The sequence below is a fragment of the Xenopus laevis genome, chromosome 8S, assembly GCF_017654675.1.
Source record: "Xenopus laevis strain J_2021 chromosome 8S, Xenopus_laevis_v10.1, whole genome shotgun sequence".
In the NCBI taxonomy this organism is placed as follows: domain Eukaryota; kingdom Metazoa; phylum Chordata; class Amphibia; order Anura; family Pipidae; genus Xenopus; species Xenopus laevis.
In genome coordinates this window covers 31,022,914-31,040,498 of record NC_054386.1, presented here as the reverse complement: position 1 = coordinate 31,040,498, position 17,585 = coordinate 31,022,914, and the positions used below count along the sequence as shown (strand labels likewise).

At 43.4% G+C, this 17,585-nt stretch overlaps 1 protein-coding gene across 7 annotated transcripts in view; it reads right to left on the bottom strand.

Annotated features, from left to right (window-relative positions):
• LOC108699920 (disabled homolog 2-interacting protein) overlaps positions 1–17,585 on the bottom strand; it is a 254,554-nt gene that overhangs the window by 32,002 nt on the left and 204,967 nt on the right. For 6 of the 7 annotated variants that reach the window (XM_041575181.1, XM_041575183.1, XM_041575182.1 and 3 more), the window contains 3 exons: positions 5,402–5,555; positions 3,763–3,861; positions 2,852–3,406 (listed from right to left, as the gene is read on the bottom strand). In XM_041575181.1, the coding sequence (XP_041431115.1) occupies positions 2,852–3,406; positions 3,763–3,861; positions 5,402–5,555 (808 nt within the window). Of the gene's footprint in view, positions 1–2,851; positions 3,407–3,762; positions 3,862–5,401; positions 5,556–11,017; positions 11,093–17,585 lie in introns of all 7 variants that reach the window. The other variant, XM_041575187.1, reaches the window with a different exon arrangement.

Below are 17,585 nucleotides of genomic sequence, written 5' to 3'. Positions count from 1 at the left end.
AAGAGTTAGGGTTCTAGAAACAGGCCCAATCTGTCAGTCTCCCAGACTCCCCAGAACATAGGTTCTCTGGTGGGCCCTTTGACGGACAGTCCACCGCTGATATGACATTTAGCGCCCACTCTCCCAACAGTTAGTTTATAAATCATGCCAAATGCTACATATCAAACTGTAGTGGAAATGAGAATGGGCTGATGGGAACTGTCATATACTGGAGGACCCACCATGAGACCCTGCCAGCAGTTTCTATCCAAGCATTGCACAGTGTAGCTGAGCCAAGAGAGAGGGATTTATGACCTGCCAAGTGATCACTTTATCTGAAATTCCAGCCAAGGGCATGGTGGGAATGTGCAGGAGTTAATTGTGCAAAATAGCTAACGTTCCTTCTACAGGATTTGTCGTTGCTACTGGCAACACCTTGTTTTTACCAGTGTCTGTAAAATTCCCCAGTGCAACAAAATACAGCCCTATGTGTCCAGAGTATCTCATTAAGCCAGGAGTGGGGGAAAATTATTCTGAATGTTAATTTGCCAATGAAGAGGTAAAAAAACAAGTTCCCGAAAGCATGTAAGTAATTTATACTTGCTGAGCGAGTACCAGCGCCTCCCTCAGATCCTCGGATCCAGAACCGTTCTTTTTTCCCTCCTTCTAAGTTGGGTCATAATGGGGGCAATGGTAGAGGAGAAGGTCCTCGTCCAATCGAATATTTTAAGCATCTAGGTATCATTTTAGAGGGCCCTATAAAATGGCTAGAGGGGCCTAGTAGGCAGTGCATAGCTTTTGAATTCTATATAGTGTATTAATATTGTGCCCACACTCCAAGCAAGTCCTATCAGGTGCCATATGCATTATTTTCATATGCATTACCTTCATAGGACCTACATATGGTGGGGTGCATATGTTGGCCCTATGTCTGATCTGATAATGAATTGAAGACCATGATAGCTCAATTGACCCACTGGTGTCAGATGTTAACAGGTCCACAAAGAGTATAAACTGTACTAATACAAATGGCAGGTAGGTAGGGCTGGAAAGGAACCAGCACAGGTACAGGGGCCAATACTGCATTGCATAATTATTGAGGAATAACCCAGTTGTGGCAGCTGTGCCCAGGTACTAAAGCCTAGATCAGGATCACATAAGTAAACAAAGCTTTGTTGTCCGGTAGCCGTGGCCCCTAAAAAAGACAATTTGAGGAGCAACTAGTGCTCTCCGTTCTACGGGGATTCCCCTGCTGAGATCCAAGTGTCCTTTCCCTGTCTCTACTACAGCAGGGATATAAAAATAGCATATTACAGGGGAACAGAGAATAACAGGTTCTAAAGCATCCTGCAAGCAAACTGCCCCCCCCCCATAATTATTTGGTATCTCTAGATCTTCTATGTTTCAACTGCTGGTGCAAATTCATGGATTTCAGAACCATTTGCACACGTTCTCAGTGCCCGAGGGAATAGGATGAGTTTAGTATATACTGCAAGGTTTATAATTGAGGTCAAGCAAAATCATCATTGTTCTCTGGATTGTAATAAACCTCTAGAAGGACACATTCCTTGTCTGTATAATGAGAGTGTTCCCCTCCGTGCCCTAATGCTTCCTTTCACATATTCTGAATAATAACTCCTACTAAATATAAATACCCCCCCAATGATTGTCTGTACTCAGGCCAAGTCCCTTTTCTGGACACACACTAAGCTATACCCTCATACTGTACTGTCTAAGGGAAACAATATGTCACCTCCCTCCTCCCATATGTATAAATACAAATATACAGAGAGGAAATGTTCTAGGGCAGCATAAGTATCCCCCTGTACTAAACACAATTCAGCAGGAACAGTCCCCTAATGTTGCTTATACTGGGAAATAATAACTTTCCAATATACCACAAAGAGAAAAGGATGCCATGGAAGAATAAGCTTTATCGGACTTTTCCGCTATGCTGTACATAATGTATTGCATTGCATGAATGCGCCAGTGCCCTTACATTACACAGCAGGGATAGCAGTGGCTGAAGCTCATTAACTGTCCTATGTCCAATAGGTTAGAGACCACGACACTAGCAGCTCGTGGGGCCCCTTTTCCAGGAATTAATTAGATGGCTAAAATATGTTACTTTTTCTAGCGGAATAAAACTTGGCAGCTGAGCAAAGCAAACGAGCACTCATGGGGGCCTGGCAGCTCCCAGCATACGTGAGCGATAGAATCCGCAAGCGATTACAACACAAGCCTTGCCAAGAATCTCTGTCAAAACAGGGGTGTGGGAGAGATTGGTAGGAGTTGGGGAAGCGTGTGATTAAAGCATGGCTGTTTGCATACAGCTTGTATTTATGTTCCATCATTAGCATCGGCTTGGCCTAACACAGTTACTCGTCATAACCCCACCTACTGATTGCCTCTTACACTTTTATACCATGGTATGGCCTCAAACATGTCTCTCAAGCATTTAAGCAACCAGAACACCTAAAGGTCTACATATAGTTCTAAAACCATCCATCACAAATTCAGAATTGCTTATGCCATACTATTATGGTTGTCTCTAAAGACCATGATAGAGCTGTACTACCAACAATGACTAAAAAATCTGTACTATCAACGTCAACTCTAGTTGTACTATCAATTATGACTCTAATGGCAGTACTGTAAAGGTCAACTCTAGTTGTACTACCAATGATGACTAATGGTAGTACTATCAAAGTCAACTCTAGTTGTACTACCAATTATGACTCTAATGGCAGTACTATAAAGTTCACCTTTAGTTGTCTACCAATGATGACTAATGGCAGTCCTATCAAGGTCAACTCTAGCCTCAACATCAGAGACAACTCTTGTGAACGTTGATAGACATTGGAGTACATACCTTGGCTTTTCCAGTGCTTTGCAGTATATGGACCAGAGCAGATGCCATCTCCTCCTTATTCTTTACGCTAAGGATCCCTTCCAGTGTTGAGCAGAGGACCATGTAATTATTGGTGATATACTCTGCAAACTCCTTATACATCTCCATGGGGAGGATACTGATACTCTGGTAGCGTGTTTTAATGCGGATCATGGGGCCGGAGGTCTTGCCTTTACTCGGGTTGGGAGTGACTATAGGGTACCATTTCTCCACAAACTGCCTGCCAGTCACCGCCCCAATAGGGATATTGACCAGCCCCACGTAATTGTTTTTGTCTTTCTTTTTCTTCTTGTCCGTCTCTTTATACAAGTGGACAGTGATGCTTTTCAGCGTGGGAAGGTTATTAAATTCAAAGTGCTCCCCCCAAAACACGTTATCAGTTTTTAGTTTGCAGGTAGTTCGTGCATAAAGTACATCATCTAGGTAGAGTTCACACAGGTATTTCTTTTTGGCTGGAAGGTCCTTTGCTTCAATAATCCAGAGTTTTAGCATATTCTCTACTCTCCTGCTGTTGTCCTGCAGGGGGCATAAAGACAAAGAAATATTTTATCTTGATTGGCCAAAAACTTTGAACAGGGCAAGTAACGACCAATAAAAACACTGGCTTATTTGATTAGTATAATGGTATAACATAAGTAACATTTTCATGCAACTCCAAGACATTTAGTAAGGGAGAATGAAGCCACTCAGGGCGGGATGGGACTTCTAATGTACCATAGGATCTTATGGTGGGTCCAAGCTGGGGAAAATTATTAGCCTTATTTCCATCATATGCCTTTTTCAGGAAATAGATGAAATCAAAATATTAAGTTCTATATCACGCTATAAGGGGTGAAGGGACACTCTAGAGTCAGAGGACTGCCATCCTGTACCTTATTAGGGTGCACAGCACGCCGTAGGTTCTCCATCCATTTATCTCTCTCGGCTGCAGAACGGCAAGAAAAACATTTGCTCCCCGATGAGGCATTTACCTGTGAGAGACGAGGGCAGTTAGCTACAGAACCTTGCAACAAGCAACACAATGCATATACCTTCTATACAGATTTATAAGTGGCTGTAACGTCTCAAAACTCAGACTGTACCATTAAAAACTCCCTAGTCCCTCTGAGAACCATTGACGTCAAGGACACTTTACTCTGAAAGCCCTTGCTAATTACTCAAAGTCAGTGCAATTACCACCAATTACTGTTACTCTTGCTGTAGACAAGAATAGCCTGTAAGCATGGAAAGTTAATGTTTTTGGCATGTGGGTGATATGTCCCTGCTAGTTCACATCAACAAAGGATCAATGTCTGACGTTCAGTTAAGCAAATCTAACTTCAAAGACACAAAGTGCTCCAAAAGGTCATGGGAGAAGTCAAACAACATATATATGATATTTAGGGAGTGGCATTCTTAATATAAGGCCAATAAGGGCGCCCCATGTACAGGCAACTGGCACACAACAAGTTGAACTCAATGAACAGTTCAGCAATGCAGGAGGGGCGCCTGATGATTTAGCTTGGCATCATTCATGTGTCTGTATTACTTTTCCTGACACTATCCCTAAATTTCCATAGCAAATCCATCTAGTGAAGCCATGCATGACGCTGTTTGAACCTTGCTAGCCCGCAGATGTAGCTGTTGGCTGGTGTTGGAAGCTTGCCATGCTAATCTCCCAGGCACACTTTCTAGGCAGATTGGTCTGCCATCAACTGATACACAGCATGCCAGGTTTGCATGGCAGGGAGAGAGGCATCGAATTACTTGAATCTTCAGTTTTAATTTTATTGTGCCAGGCAGACAAATGATGATGTGGCCCGAAGAAGCTATAATGCTGGTGGGGTTGTGGTGAGATGGAGCTGCTCGTTCTGGATAAGCTGCTAGAGGAAGACAACCTATTAATTAAAATATCATATAGTGCAGAGTATTAATATAGTGATCAGAGGTTAAAGTTAGTAAAATACTATCTACTAACTGGTTGTTAGAGATTAATTACCATAGCAACCAGGATGAAAGCCACAATGTAAGATAAATAGGAGAGGGTCTGAACATAAAGAAAAGATATACAAATTAGAAATGAAACACTGATGCATCACAATTTACTTTTTGGTATCTGAGGTTAGTGACCTTGACAACTATATAGCACCAGTTGCCAGGTGCCAAGAGGCCAATAGGAAGGCTGTTAAAAATCCACTGTTAAAAATCTTTAGCCACATTTGATTTGGCTTTCTGCATGGACCCCAAGCCATCACCTACCTTATCAAATCAGATATCTGCCCTTTGGGTTGGGAACCCATACTGGGTTACTGATACAGTCCATGCCTGATGGAACTATGTGACCACATCTGATGCAGCCTTTGGAAACCCATTTAATGAGATGAGACCCTAAAAAAAGCCATCAGTTCAGACTTGAGGAACCAAATTTTCACTCAAAGCAATGACAAAGGTTCCTCACCACAATATTGTGGAATGATCTACTGGTGATTCGATGGATAGTTTTCTTTTGTTTCAACCCAAACTCCATCTTACCTCAAAGCAGAAGTCTTGGCCGAGGATGCTGCTGTGGACAGGTTTGATGACAACTTCCTCCTCCATGCTGAGATCAAGAGCGTCGGCGGCACTGCTGGGGCTCAGTAACGACTCGTGAGACCGCGATTCTTTCAATCTCGGCATTAGATGGGACCTGCGGAAATATAAAAAAAAAAAACAGCGTAAAAATCATGCTTCTTCCCTCCCTCGTAACCATTGCATTAAACCACTGCAAAGCTTCCAGCCGGCAACACCTCATCACATCAAGCACCTCAGGAAAGATAATTATAGCCTCTTTCCACTAATTTATGAAAGAACTAAAAATAACAAGTTAATACAAACAAGGGACACGAGCCCAGTCATAATTGAGGTGATATTATGTAATGTCTAATACATTCTTTTGATCCTCATCAGGGAGCCATGTCAGAAAAATAAAGTAAGCACAAAACATCCTGTCGTCAGTGGCTGCAATGTGTCAACTCTACTATCAACCACGACGGATCGTCAAGAACCCAACTTAGATCCTGTTTCTCTTCCAAAAGTAATGTCTTGCTCTCCAATCTGAACATTACAGATGGACTTATGTTGTCCCAAGTATATTAATGCAATTTGATATTATGGGCTACGTTTATGAGCTCATTATTGACTTATTACGGCTCCACCTCCTTGGAGCCATCGTCTGCAGTTCATACTTAAAAAGGGAAAACATAGCCTGCTATGTAGACAATTGTACAGTGTTTGCTTGGCTTTACCAACTGACAATTTGCAGCAAATTAAAATAATCAACCTGTAAAGGCAACCCCAACGGAGACGTGTCCCAAGATTATATCATGCAGACAAGTCCAGTCCCTTACTCAGAATTCATTATTTCATGGAGACAAGATCAGTTTCTCACCTAGAATTCTTCATAGACTGGACTTGTCTCCATGATATCTTATCTCTCTATATCATAAGAATGAGACCTGTCTATCCCATCCAGAATTCATTACACCATAGAGACAAGACCAGTCTATTTCACCCAGAATTCGGACCTTGTCTCCATGATTTCTCTCAATGCCATCTCCAGAATTCATTACATCATGGAGAAAAGTATATTTTACCCAGAATTCATGATATCACAATAACAAGACCAAAAACTCCACCTATTTGTATATGTTTCTTGCTGTATCTACATATTTCTCTCTGTTCATACCTGTGACACACTACTCATTGGTCTGGTTCTATTTGCATGTACCTATTGACAGGTCTATATATTTTCTATTTCTACCCATACCTTACAATAACTACAGCTAAATATAATTATTATTCATTCATATTTGCTATTCATACCCTATTTTATCTATATATTTATGAATGTACCTATCGATAAGAATACAAGTCGGCACTTTCGTTAATAAACCCTCTGCTGGCAAAGTGGTGCCCTCTATAAAAGGCTGAATTTCCTGTATGTCCCTACTCTGAATCTCTGGGCTTTGTTGGGAAGCTCCGTCAATGAGATGCATTGATTCTGCCTCGAATACATCGCTCCAGTATAGGATTTTAAAAGTTATCTGTGCAGCGAAGATTGTAACCGGGATGCATTCACCCAACAGAATAATCTCTACCAGTGCTTTATGTCAGGGGCGCACAGTTCCAATTTTAACATAATAAAGACTTCTTATCTGTGAGTCTCTGCAAGCAGTCAGATCTGTATGTAGAGTGGGATTTATATGGGGCATGAGAGAAAAACAAGTCTCACATCATCATGTGCAATACCAAGCATCAGCTGGAGTGGGGTAAAAACACCACTATTGGATGTATGTCCTTTGGAGGGGTTGATGGCATTTCACTTCTGGGAGTCTCAAGTCTGGCCAATGGTAACATTTGATGGAGGCGGAATAATGGGCTGGGGTTGTTTCCATGCTTGGGGCCCCTAACTCCACTGAAACCTTAAGGGGGACCTGTTGGGCACGATCAGGGCCGGATCTCTCGTCAGAGGCACCTGAGGTGTAAAGGTCCTAGTCTAGCACCCTCCGTACTTGCAGACAACCCCCCCCCCCGCATGCGCCATAGCACACGGAAACTGTGTGGTCACAATTACGATGCGGCTGGGCGGCATGCTGCCCCTACCATTTTGCCGCATGGGCCTTTGTGGCCCCGCAAAAAAAAATTGCCCTCCTCCAGTGTAGGGCATCTGCACTGGGAGGGAGCCACTGGTACAAGCAGCCATGTCATACAATGTCATTCTTAACAATTCTGTGCTTCCTACTTTGTGGAACAGTTTAGGAAAGGCCCTAAATAATGCCCCAATGAACAGAGACCACCTGACCCCAACTGAACCCTTGTGGGATGAATTGGAACCCCAAATGTGAGCCTGATCCCCAACCTCAGTGCCCAACCTCACTAATGCTCTTGTGGCTGAATGGAAGCAACTCCCAGCAACAATGTTCCAACATCTAGGGAAATATTCCCAGAAGAGTAGAGGCAGTTATACAACAATATAAATTATAATAAGGGGGCTAATCTGCAGACTGGCATTAAAATAAGATCTGTAACCATTCTGCAGCAAATCATCCCAAAAAAGAAAGCGAGAAAATGTCACAGGCCGAAAATATAAGCAAAAGTGTCCCCTAAAGTGCCATATATTCTGCCTCGTAGTATTCCAGCTCAATCTCTCAACGACTCATTAACCTTTATTATTGCTGCGCAAATCTCCGGGGAAAGTCACACAAATAAAAATTTCAGCTACCAGAGCAGACACATTAATAGTTAAAATAGAAAAGAGGAATCTGCATTTATAATATAATTTACCAAACACGAAGGCTTTGCAGATGCATCTATCACAGGGGAGAGTGATGGCTCATGGAAGAGAAGGAATAATCAAATGTACATGGAGTATATTAGTATTCAGACTGGGGTGCTGTGCTGGTTACTGGGCAAAAAGGACACTTTAAAGATGTTATTTTTCCAGTAGGGACACGGCTCTAAGCTGCCGCATTCTCCACCAAAGCTCTCCGGGTCACCATTCAGAGCACAGCAGTAATGCTTTCATATAAGCACAGTATATTTTTTGCTATATAAAGGGCACAAGAATCTGAACTACATGAGTAAGTTCCAAGGCCTACAGTAATAGATATGAATGTGTTGTTGGGTTTGGCTGCAGCTCGCTGGGTTAGTAAGCAAATTATACAGTTCGTGGCCCCCATTCATGCTTTGCTTCGTCGCCCTTTAATGTCTGGAACGACTGGTGAAGTTCGGTGTAATTTAATTAGCTCTAGTCGTCGGGATATGTACAGCAGCACAATCTGATTGGTCAGGCTCTGCAGCCTATCGCCCTGCTCCCTCATGCATTTTACAGAGTCAGAGCACTCAGATAAGCCATAAAATGTTATTTTCAAAACTACTCTTGGGCAGCGGGTCATTTGTGCCTTCAAAATTGACTCCTTCACCCTTTGTCATGAATGGGTTTGAGAAAAACGTTTCAGGAACTGGCCTGGACCTAAGAGCAGATTTAGAGATTCCAGTACTGGCAGAATTGCTAAACTGGGTTCTAGGTTCAATTATAGCCAGGCCACTATCTGCACTGTTCTCATCCTATCTTTCAGGCTCCTGATAATACTGCCCCTAGTGTGTGTGAGACTGTGATGGGGACCTTAGATTGTAAGCTCCATTGGGGCAGGGACTGATGGGAATGATCTATAATATCTGAAATGGGCTTGGGGAATATGTTGGTGCTAAATAAATAAATAACAATAATAATCTACTTGCTTTATAGCCTAGCAGGACATAAACCTAATTATAGTAGGCCCCAAAATAAGGAGCTGTAGGACACGGTTGTCCTTTTCTCCTTGAATAAATCTGGCCCAGTGTCCCTATTACCCACAACCATAAGAAGTTTCTGCCACTGAAGGAAGCCTAATTCCAGCCTTCCAATTTTTAATGTGTCTGTAGTGTAAGAAGGTCACACAAACCCCATGGTCTTTAGAGATGTGTAAAATGTGAAATGTCCATGTCTGATGTTCCCTCGTCACCCGGCTTCTCCTCCTGTGCCAGACGTACAGGGGGTATAAATGTTTAATGAGAATAATGGACTCGCTCGGTCGCTTATTTAAAAAACTATAACCAGACGCCTTGTGAAAAAGTCAGTTCCCAATGGAGACTTGTCTTTGTGTCTGCTGTCTCCTGACTCGCCAACCATAAGGAGCCTCCAATGAACCTTATGGTCCTTTAAATGTGAAGTTTGGTCAATACATAAATCAAACATAAAGTGTATGAGCAGAGGGTATTGTGGCTTCCCATTATTGTGTAGGTGGGAGGTCTACAATAGCATTAGAACCCCTAGGAACCAATCAGCTGTTGTCTTTCCTTAGACTTCTGCCACATCTTGGGTTGTGTTGGGTCTAAGGTGTCCGTAGGTACTCACCTAACCATAAGTCAATCATGAGAGCGAGTGGGTGCAGACTTATTATTGTATAGGTGGGCTGGTGTAGGTATACACTAGCACTAGAACCCCTAGCAACCAGCTGTTGGCTGTTACAGCACCAATTATATTTGTTTCATATATTTCCAGGTAAAGCTGAAAAGGCAAATTAAGGCTGGAATTCAGTTTGATATTTAGTTGAATTGAAAGACTGTGGATTCATCTGAACAGAGATCTCCAGCCTAGTTAGAAGCTTCCGTGGCTATTGTGACTAAGACTGAGGCAGGTTCTGTCCAACGGTGGCACACCGGAGGCCGCCACAAAAAGAAGCCTTGCAAACGGTTTAATTAGCTGGATCCGCTTTTTATAAAACATTTATATAAAAGCAATTCCAGGGGACGCCATTCACCATTCAATAGCGTGTGTCTTGCATCTAAATGAGGCACTAGTGGAGACTCGGCTGGGGGGATCGCATATTCCTGATTCTCTCGGTAGAAAAAGCAGCAGGGTGCATTTCCTCTTTAAACTTGTTAACATTGTGTGTGTGCATCAGAAACTGAAGAATCGATAAAGTCAAAAGCCCCCACTTTTCTGCAGTCCAGAGAACCCTCCTTCGAGGCCTCACGTTTCCTTCTACTGGCCCTGGTGGTTCAATAAAGAGTTGGCCTCCTGGGACCATACCCTTGTAATGAGAGAGAGTGTGGCCCGACTAAGGGTCCCCAGACTCCCTTTTAGACAAATCTCTCCTAACCAGAAACAATACTGTCTATTCCTTTGATTTCTCTTTCCATAAGGAAACCAATGCTGTTCTATTCTACTGCTGGCTGAGCATTGTGGGAGCTGTAGTTAACTATGGGCCAGTAGGACATTCCATTCCAATGTGAGGGAAGATTGAAAAGATCCTGGCAATGAAAGAGTTATCCTAGTTTTACCTTGTGGTGGTTTAGTGGTTAATGCTCTGGGCAGACAAATAAAACAGGAGTAATGTGTCTCTCACCTTGGTAGGTTCCTCCCTTGAGAATTTATAGCCCTGGCAGCAGTGAAAGGAAAGTGGGGGTTTTCTCATCAACGAGTGCTGCCCCCCCCCCAGACCTGGGAGAAATTGCTTTTCTCTAGAATTGTCACAACCATCCTTAAATCTGCGCTGACCTAACTAGGAGCTAAGTTTCCCAAATGGCAATAATGCTTGTCCACCACCCCTGGGTTTTGTACTTAACCACAACTGCAGCTCTCGGAGTTCCTCAAAGTGTCCTTCTGTTCTGTATATGTGCAGTATGGCAGCTCCCACTCATCTGTATAGAGAGAACATATACAACAGGCTGTATGCTCCTTTCACTATAAATGAATGGAAATGACGGACGAATAAATAGATATGAATAGACCAATCTCCCAAGGGGAGTGACCAACCAGGTCAAACAGACATCCTTCCCATAGACTACAATGAGATTCTATTGCTGTGTAGGTTCTGGTTCAAAGCAGAACCCATTACATGGTGCTGGAAACAGTAGTAACACCCCCCCCCCACAGGTCCCCCCCAAAAACACTGCTGGATTATTTGGGATGCTGAAATAACCCCAGTGATTTGTAAGGTCCAAATGCTCTACATTAGAAATCAGTTCCAACTTTAAGAGGCGCCTGCATGTGATCTGCAGAGGAGATACGGGCAATAAATAATATTGGATCAATCTGTTCAACTGTGCATTTCCCAAGGGCTAAAAATCTGAGCGGTGCAGCCGTAACCCCCTCCCCCCCTTCGGCCAACGTAGTTCCATGGGATCATCCTTTCGAGAAGCCCAGGAACTTCCAGGAAACCCAAGAAGAGAATGAGTCTCAATTGTTACAGAAACGTGAGATTGGGGGGTGATACACAAGGAGGATCTCAGTACGATTAATAGGATATAAAGCGTTTGGAGAGGCAGAGGTACTTCCGATATTTGGCAGAAATAATGGCACTAGATTCAGGGGCCGGGGTTCTGGAGGGGTTGTGGCTTTGAAGTGGATGGATGAAAGGTCTGTGTGAGATTATGTTGCACGAGAGAGATGAATGTACTTACATGATTCCTGCGCTGAGGTTTCAAGGTTTTACACCCAAACGTGCCCCTAGGGGCTCCTGAGTGCAGAATGGAGTCAATGAAATGACAACTGCTTTGCAATTGGTCAACTATGTAAATCTGCTACGGGTACATAGAGAAACCTGCAGACCCGGCCTTGGCCCTCCAGTTCCCAAGAACACCGACATATGTGCATGGGCTTAACCAATTACAGGCTATTATGTGGGTTTAAGAGTGTCTGATTGATTTGCCTGCTTGGGGGTTGGTCTAGCCTTGCAATAGGCAATAGGATACCCTGGCCACAGACTTGCTTACAGAGAGGTTTTTGAAACCAGAGGGGCATAATGAAAGCTCCCATAAGTCTGTGTGTGCTCATAGCCCCCAGACTAATAAGGGGTGCCGTTTGTCCCAAATACATTCTGTATACAAAACTATTCCTAATACACAGAATGAATGTCTCTCATGTTATATAAGTATTTGTGACCACACATATACACAAAAGACTTTTTTCTATTAAAGAATGAGATCAAAATCTGGTTACTGCACAAAAGGTTGTCATTATATTACGAACTCCATTCTGTACATTTTAACAAGCAATCTGTCTCACAAATGTATAACCTCCATGTAACTGACACACTTATGTGCAAAGTTACTTACAGAATGAATTATGTAAAAAAACTTGGACATAATATATAATAGTGTCACTAACTAATGCATGCCAAGCTAGATTGGAATGACAAAATAGATATTTGTGACAGAAATATAAGATGAGAGACATGAATTATACATGAATTCTGTGTATTAGGGATAGTTTTGTATACAGAATGTATTTGGGACAAACGGCACCCCATAGACTAAATGACAATACTGTTCTGCCCCCTCCCCCATATAACTGTATGGGCTTTGCTGGGGGAATGCTGTTACATGCACAAACAATACATGATGTCCCCTTCCACACACTCACTGGTGGAGCAGTTGGCTGAGCCCCTACACAGCCCTGGTGTCCCACTGAAACACACAGAGGCAAGGTGCTTTGTTTAAAGGGCTGTGGCAGCCAACACAGGCAGCGGCGCATGGACTTGCTCAGACTCCTGGAATGTGGTGTTTGCTTTGCGGATCTGGGCAAGTTGGGAATTATGCAACGTCAGTGGGATAGGGCTATAGAGTGTAGGTCTGACCCCAGGTAATCAGTGAGCAAATAATTGGGGCCCTTTTATCTTAGTAGTAATGACTGATGGCAACCCTGATTATAAATGTACTGCCCAGCTCAAAAGAGCTTACAATCTAAAAGAAGAAGGGGGTGTGAGACCAAGAATGTGCCTTAACCCCATGCATGCTGCAGAGATAACCACGTCACAAGTCATTTCCTTTACAAACACGACCATCTGCCAGGCTTGCAGTCCAGCACTGGAGGCTGTGAGCGTATGAAGTTCCAGCTCGGTGCGGGGAGTTGTTGATCCAGCTGTGAGAATATTTGACTTTGAAGAAGCCTTGGGAATCTTTGGGGGGGGCGGAGAAAGAAGGAAAAGCTGCAAAGCAACAGAAAATGAATGGCTGGGTCACAGGAGTGGGCTGAGCAGGGGCTTTTGGGCCTTTGTGTTGTGGAGCCGACAGGAAGCACCTGCAGGGGGTCAAGTGTAAGTGACCCCCCCCCATCCTTGTACTTTATCCTGCAATGAGGAGAGCCTGAAGGACATAGAGGGGAAAGGATAAATCATTCTGCCTCATTGGTATATAGGAAAAGCCCAACATGGACAGAAGCAGATGGAACTATGGGGAGGCAGCCGGGGTACTCGCATGGGCCGCAACTATTTTAGAAAAAGGGGGGAGGTGCAAATTCCTGGAAATGTTTATTGCATCTCTGGGTATCATAACAGCGTCACACACCTTTATTGGCTGTTACTGGACCCATGGCTGCAACCAATGGCATAACTAGATGTTACTGGGCCCCACAGAAAAATCATTTGAGGGGCTTACAAACTCTCCAGAGGTTGTCCTGTTTTACCAATATATATTAAAATTACTCATTAATTAGGGCCTCATGGGGCCCCCTGCAGCCGCAGGGTCTGCTTCATCTGTAGTTACACCCTTGCCTGGAACCTGCGCATGACCCTGCTGTTCTTCTGAGTACATTTGCTATGTACATTGACTATGCTTATTCTTCTAATTTTGAGTATATTTGCAGCTTTATACAGCCAATATCATGAATTTGTAACCAGCGCGCCAGCTGAGCAGCCAATAAACTGCAGGACATTCATTGGTTCCCACAGGCGCATAGAACAGCAGATATTTTCCACTTATTTCCCTAAATAGACAATAGTCGTTTGAGGGCAATATATATATATATATATATATATATATATATATATATATATATATATATATATGAGCTGTGATACAATAGTAGCTGTGAAACACGGCACATTATACAATGTTATATATTATCATCTCTATAAATCCATCCATATATCCTCTATCTATCTATCCCTGTCAGTCTGTCTGTCAATCTATCTAGCCTCCCTTTATCTACTGTTTAGCTGCACCAATTTTCTCTTCAGCCTCTATTGAGTCCAATATCTTTTTCCCTCAGTCTGTCCATCATCTGTCCCCTATTTAAATGCATGTATCTATTTCGCTATCCTCCAGCTACCCATGCGCAGGCAAACAGATATAGATACAGACAGACGGAATTATACAGAGATAGACAGAGAAAGAGACAGTGAATACCTACCACCCCTGCTGGAAGGCTGCTCTATGTACCAGTCACCTCTTTCTCCCTGCAGTGTGGCCATTAGAGTCGGCCACCTCCACTTAAACCTTCTGCTTCCTGAACATGGAACAGGCCAACATTAGCCTGGAACCTTGTGCCCCCCACCCTTCTATGTATTTATTCTATGTCTGCCAGACACATTCCTGTCTGCGGTGCTGGAGTCAGGTCACTCAGTTGCAAAGATTTCAGATCATGCGCTTAGATTAGTACATCGTCTGCATCGCTACAATATTCCTACAGTATTACCCCCCCCACATATCCAATTGCTCAACTGCCCGAAACTGTTCTGCACTTGTACAGTATACCCCCCCCCTTATACACGGTTCCATCTACTCCATCTATAACCCAGTGTATATTTGTATGTCTACACATGGAGCTGCCATATTGTTTCCCAGTACAGCATAATACTATAGCTGCACATCTTGTAAATATGAACATGGTTTCTATAACTGCCAACTGAATTGCAACTAAATGACAGTTTTGGGTCAGAGGTGCTTAACCTGACCCAAGGGGCGGTCTCTGATAACAAACTGTGCGTGCCCCCTGGCAACTGTAAACTGCAGCAACAGTCACAATGACTAAATGGTGCAATTTTCTCTGACTCATGGGTCACATGAAAGTCTTAGCCTGCCCCCCCCCCCGTACCCTTAGGGCCAGAGAGTTACATCTGGAGGACACACACAAATAGTTACCTGAAATTGTTTCTCCTAAATTGACCCCATAAGGAAAAGGTTTGTGGTTAGAGGCAACTAACCCTCAGCAGAGGACTAGACTAAAAATTATGTACCTTTAGCACTGGGATTACGTGAAAAAAAAAACTGGGGGTATAGCCGCTCTATACAGTGAAAGTCTCTGTGCCTTATCAGTGTGCCCCTATACCACCACATCTGCCTTCGGTTATCTTTCCTAGTGTAGGTTGCACTGCACATGCTCTGGGCTGCTTACTGGGCATGCCTTTTAATTGGTGTCAGCGGCATTGCACATGCTCAATGGATCCAGGGCTGGATGCACCTGATGTATGTCCCCAGTGCTCCTTAGGATGTGGCTGAGGGGGTTTCGTCCCTAAAATTTTGCCATAAATCCGAGCTCGATTGGATCTGGACTGCTTGGCTTTGTTGCTGCTGCACCCATTTTCAGTAAAGAAGCCCCAATGAGCCCATGTATAAGACTAAGTAGACATGGATCTTCTCTGGCAGAGGGCTCCTGTACCCCTGGCATATATACAGCAGACTAGTGCATGTGGAACATCATTTTTAAACCTTATCCTTTAAAGCTCTGACTTAAAATGCAATTATCGGGCTGCAAATACTCCATTATCCACTTTTTTTTTTAGCATCTGCAGAAAGCGGCGAGCGAGGGAGGCACGGCAACGAGGTTCCTCATTTCATTCCAACGGTGATAGGATTCAGCTGATTTTTATAACATGCTTTTTTTTTTTTTGATGCTTTAATTTCGCTGATTCCTTGGGAATGCTCCATAAATTTGCCATTAGCCAAGCGCAGAACTAAATATTACACTGTAAGCTGCAGCTCCACCATCAGCAGACAATCTCAGCTCTTATATAAACCCAGGGAGAAGAAGAGGCATTCGGAGAGGTTCTATGAGAGTGATGATCTGGCACAGGCTGCTCATAAAGCCGAATCTACTGAATGGCAGGAGCAATTCCGGGTGAACAAGCCAGCCCAATGGAACTTAAGCTGGCCATAGACACAAAGATTCGATCGTTCGAATCCGAATGATCGGACTTCCCCATCTTCTAAACCTCGCACTAACCTTAGTTTAAATAAAGTAGTAAAAGAACAGAACAGCCAATGTTCTGCCCCTAACAGCAATCGTACGATAGTTATGTCTGACAAAGCTGGTGACAGTCTCCCACTGAAAATCCTCAGATCGGCAATACATGCAGAGATATTATCGGCAGCCGACAGAAAACTTTTAACCTGGCCGATCGTCCAAACCACCCATCTCCATGGGACGAAAAATGCTTGGACTCTCCACACGCGGTCTGAAAATCGTAAGAATCAAGGATTCATACGATCGGATCTTTGCGTCTATGGCCAGCTTAAACCATAAACATTATCTAAAGGGGAAATCCTTAAAGGGATTGTTCTCTTTTTGTTCTGAGACAATTTGCAGTTGGTCTTCATTTTTTATTATTTTTTTTTTTCATATTATTTAACTTTTTATTCAGCAGCCCTCCAGTTTGCAATTCCAGCCATCTGGTTGCTAGGGTCCAAATTCCCCTAGCAACCATGCATTAATTTGAATAAGAGACTGGAATATGAATAGGAGAGGCCTGAGTTGAAAGATGAGCAATAAAAAGCAGCAATAACAATACATTTGTTGCCTTACAGAGCATTTGAAAGCTGGAAAGAGTCAGAAGAAGAAAGCAAAAAATTTAAAAACTATAAAAAAAAGAAAAAAGAAAGAAAACATGAACACTAATTGAAAAGTTGCTTAGAATTAACCATAGTATAACATACTATGGTATAACATACTATGGGTCAGGGTACACTCAGGGCAGATTCAGGGAGATTAGTCGCCCGGCGACAAATCTCCTCATCTTCAAGGCGACTAATCTCCCTGAACTGCCTTCCCGCCAGCTAAAATGTAAAACGTCGGCGGATGGCACTCGGCGCGATTCATTTTCCGAAAGTCACATGAAGTTCAGGAGACTTCGGAAACCGAATTGCGACAAGTGCAATTTACATTTTAGCCGGCGGGAAGGCAGTTTGGGGAGATTAGTCGACATGGGCAGGCAGACATCCTTGGTGTACCCGGGCCAGGTACTATTGGCATGAAAGACTACATACTTGGTTGAGTGCCCCCCAACTGATAATTCAGACTTCCGGCTGTAGGCCCTCACAACATCCTACCCCCCAATCAGCCCATTTACCAACCCCCCCCCCCCTCTGCTCAGACCACACGGCCTTAGGGACTGGAAGATTCAAGATTAATAGAGAA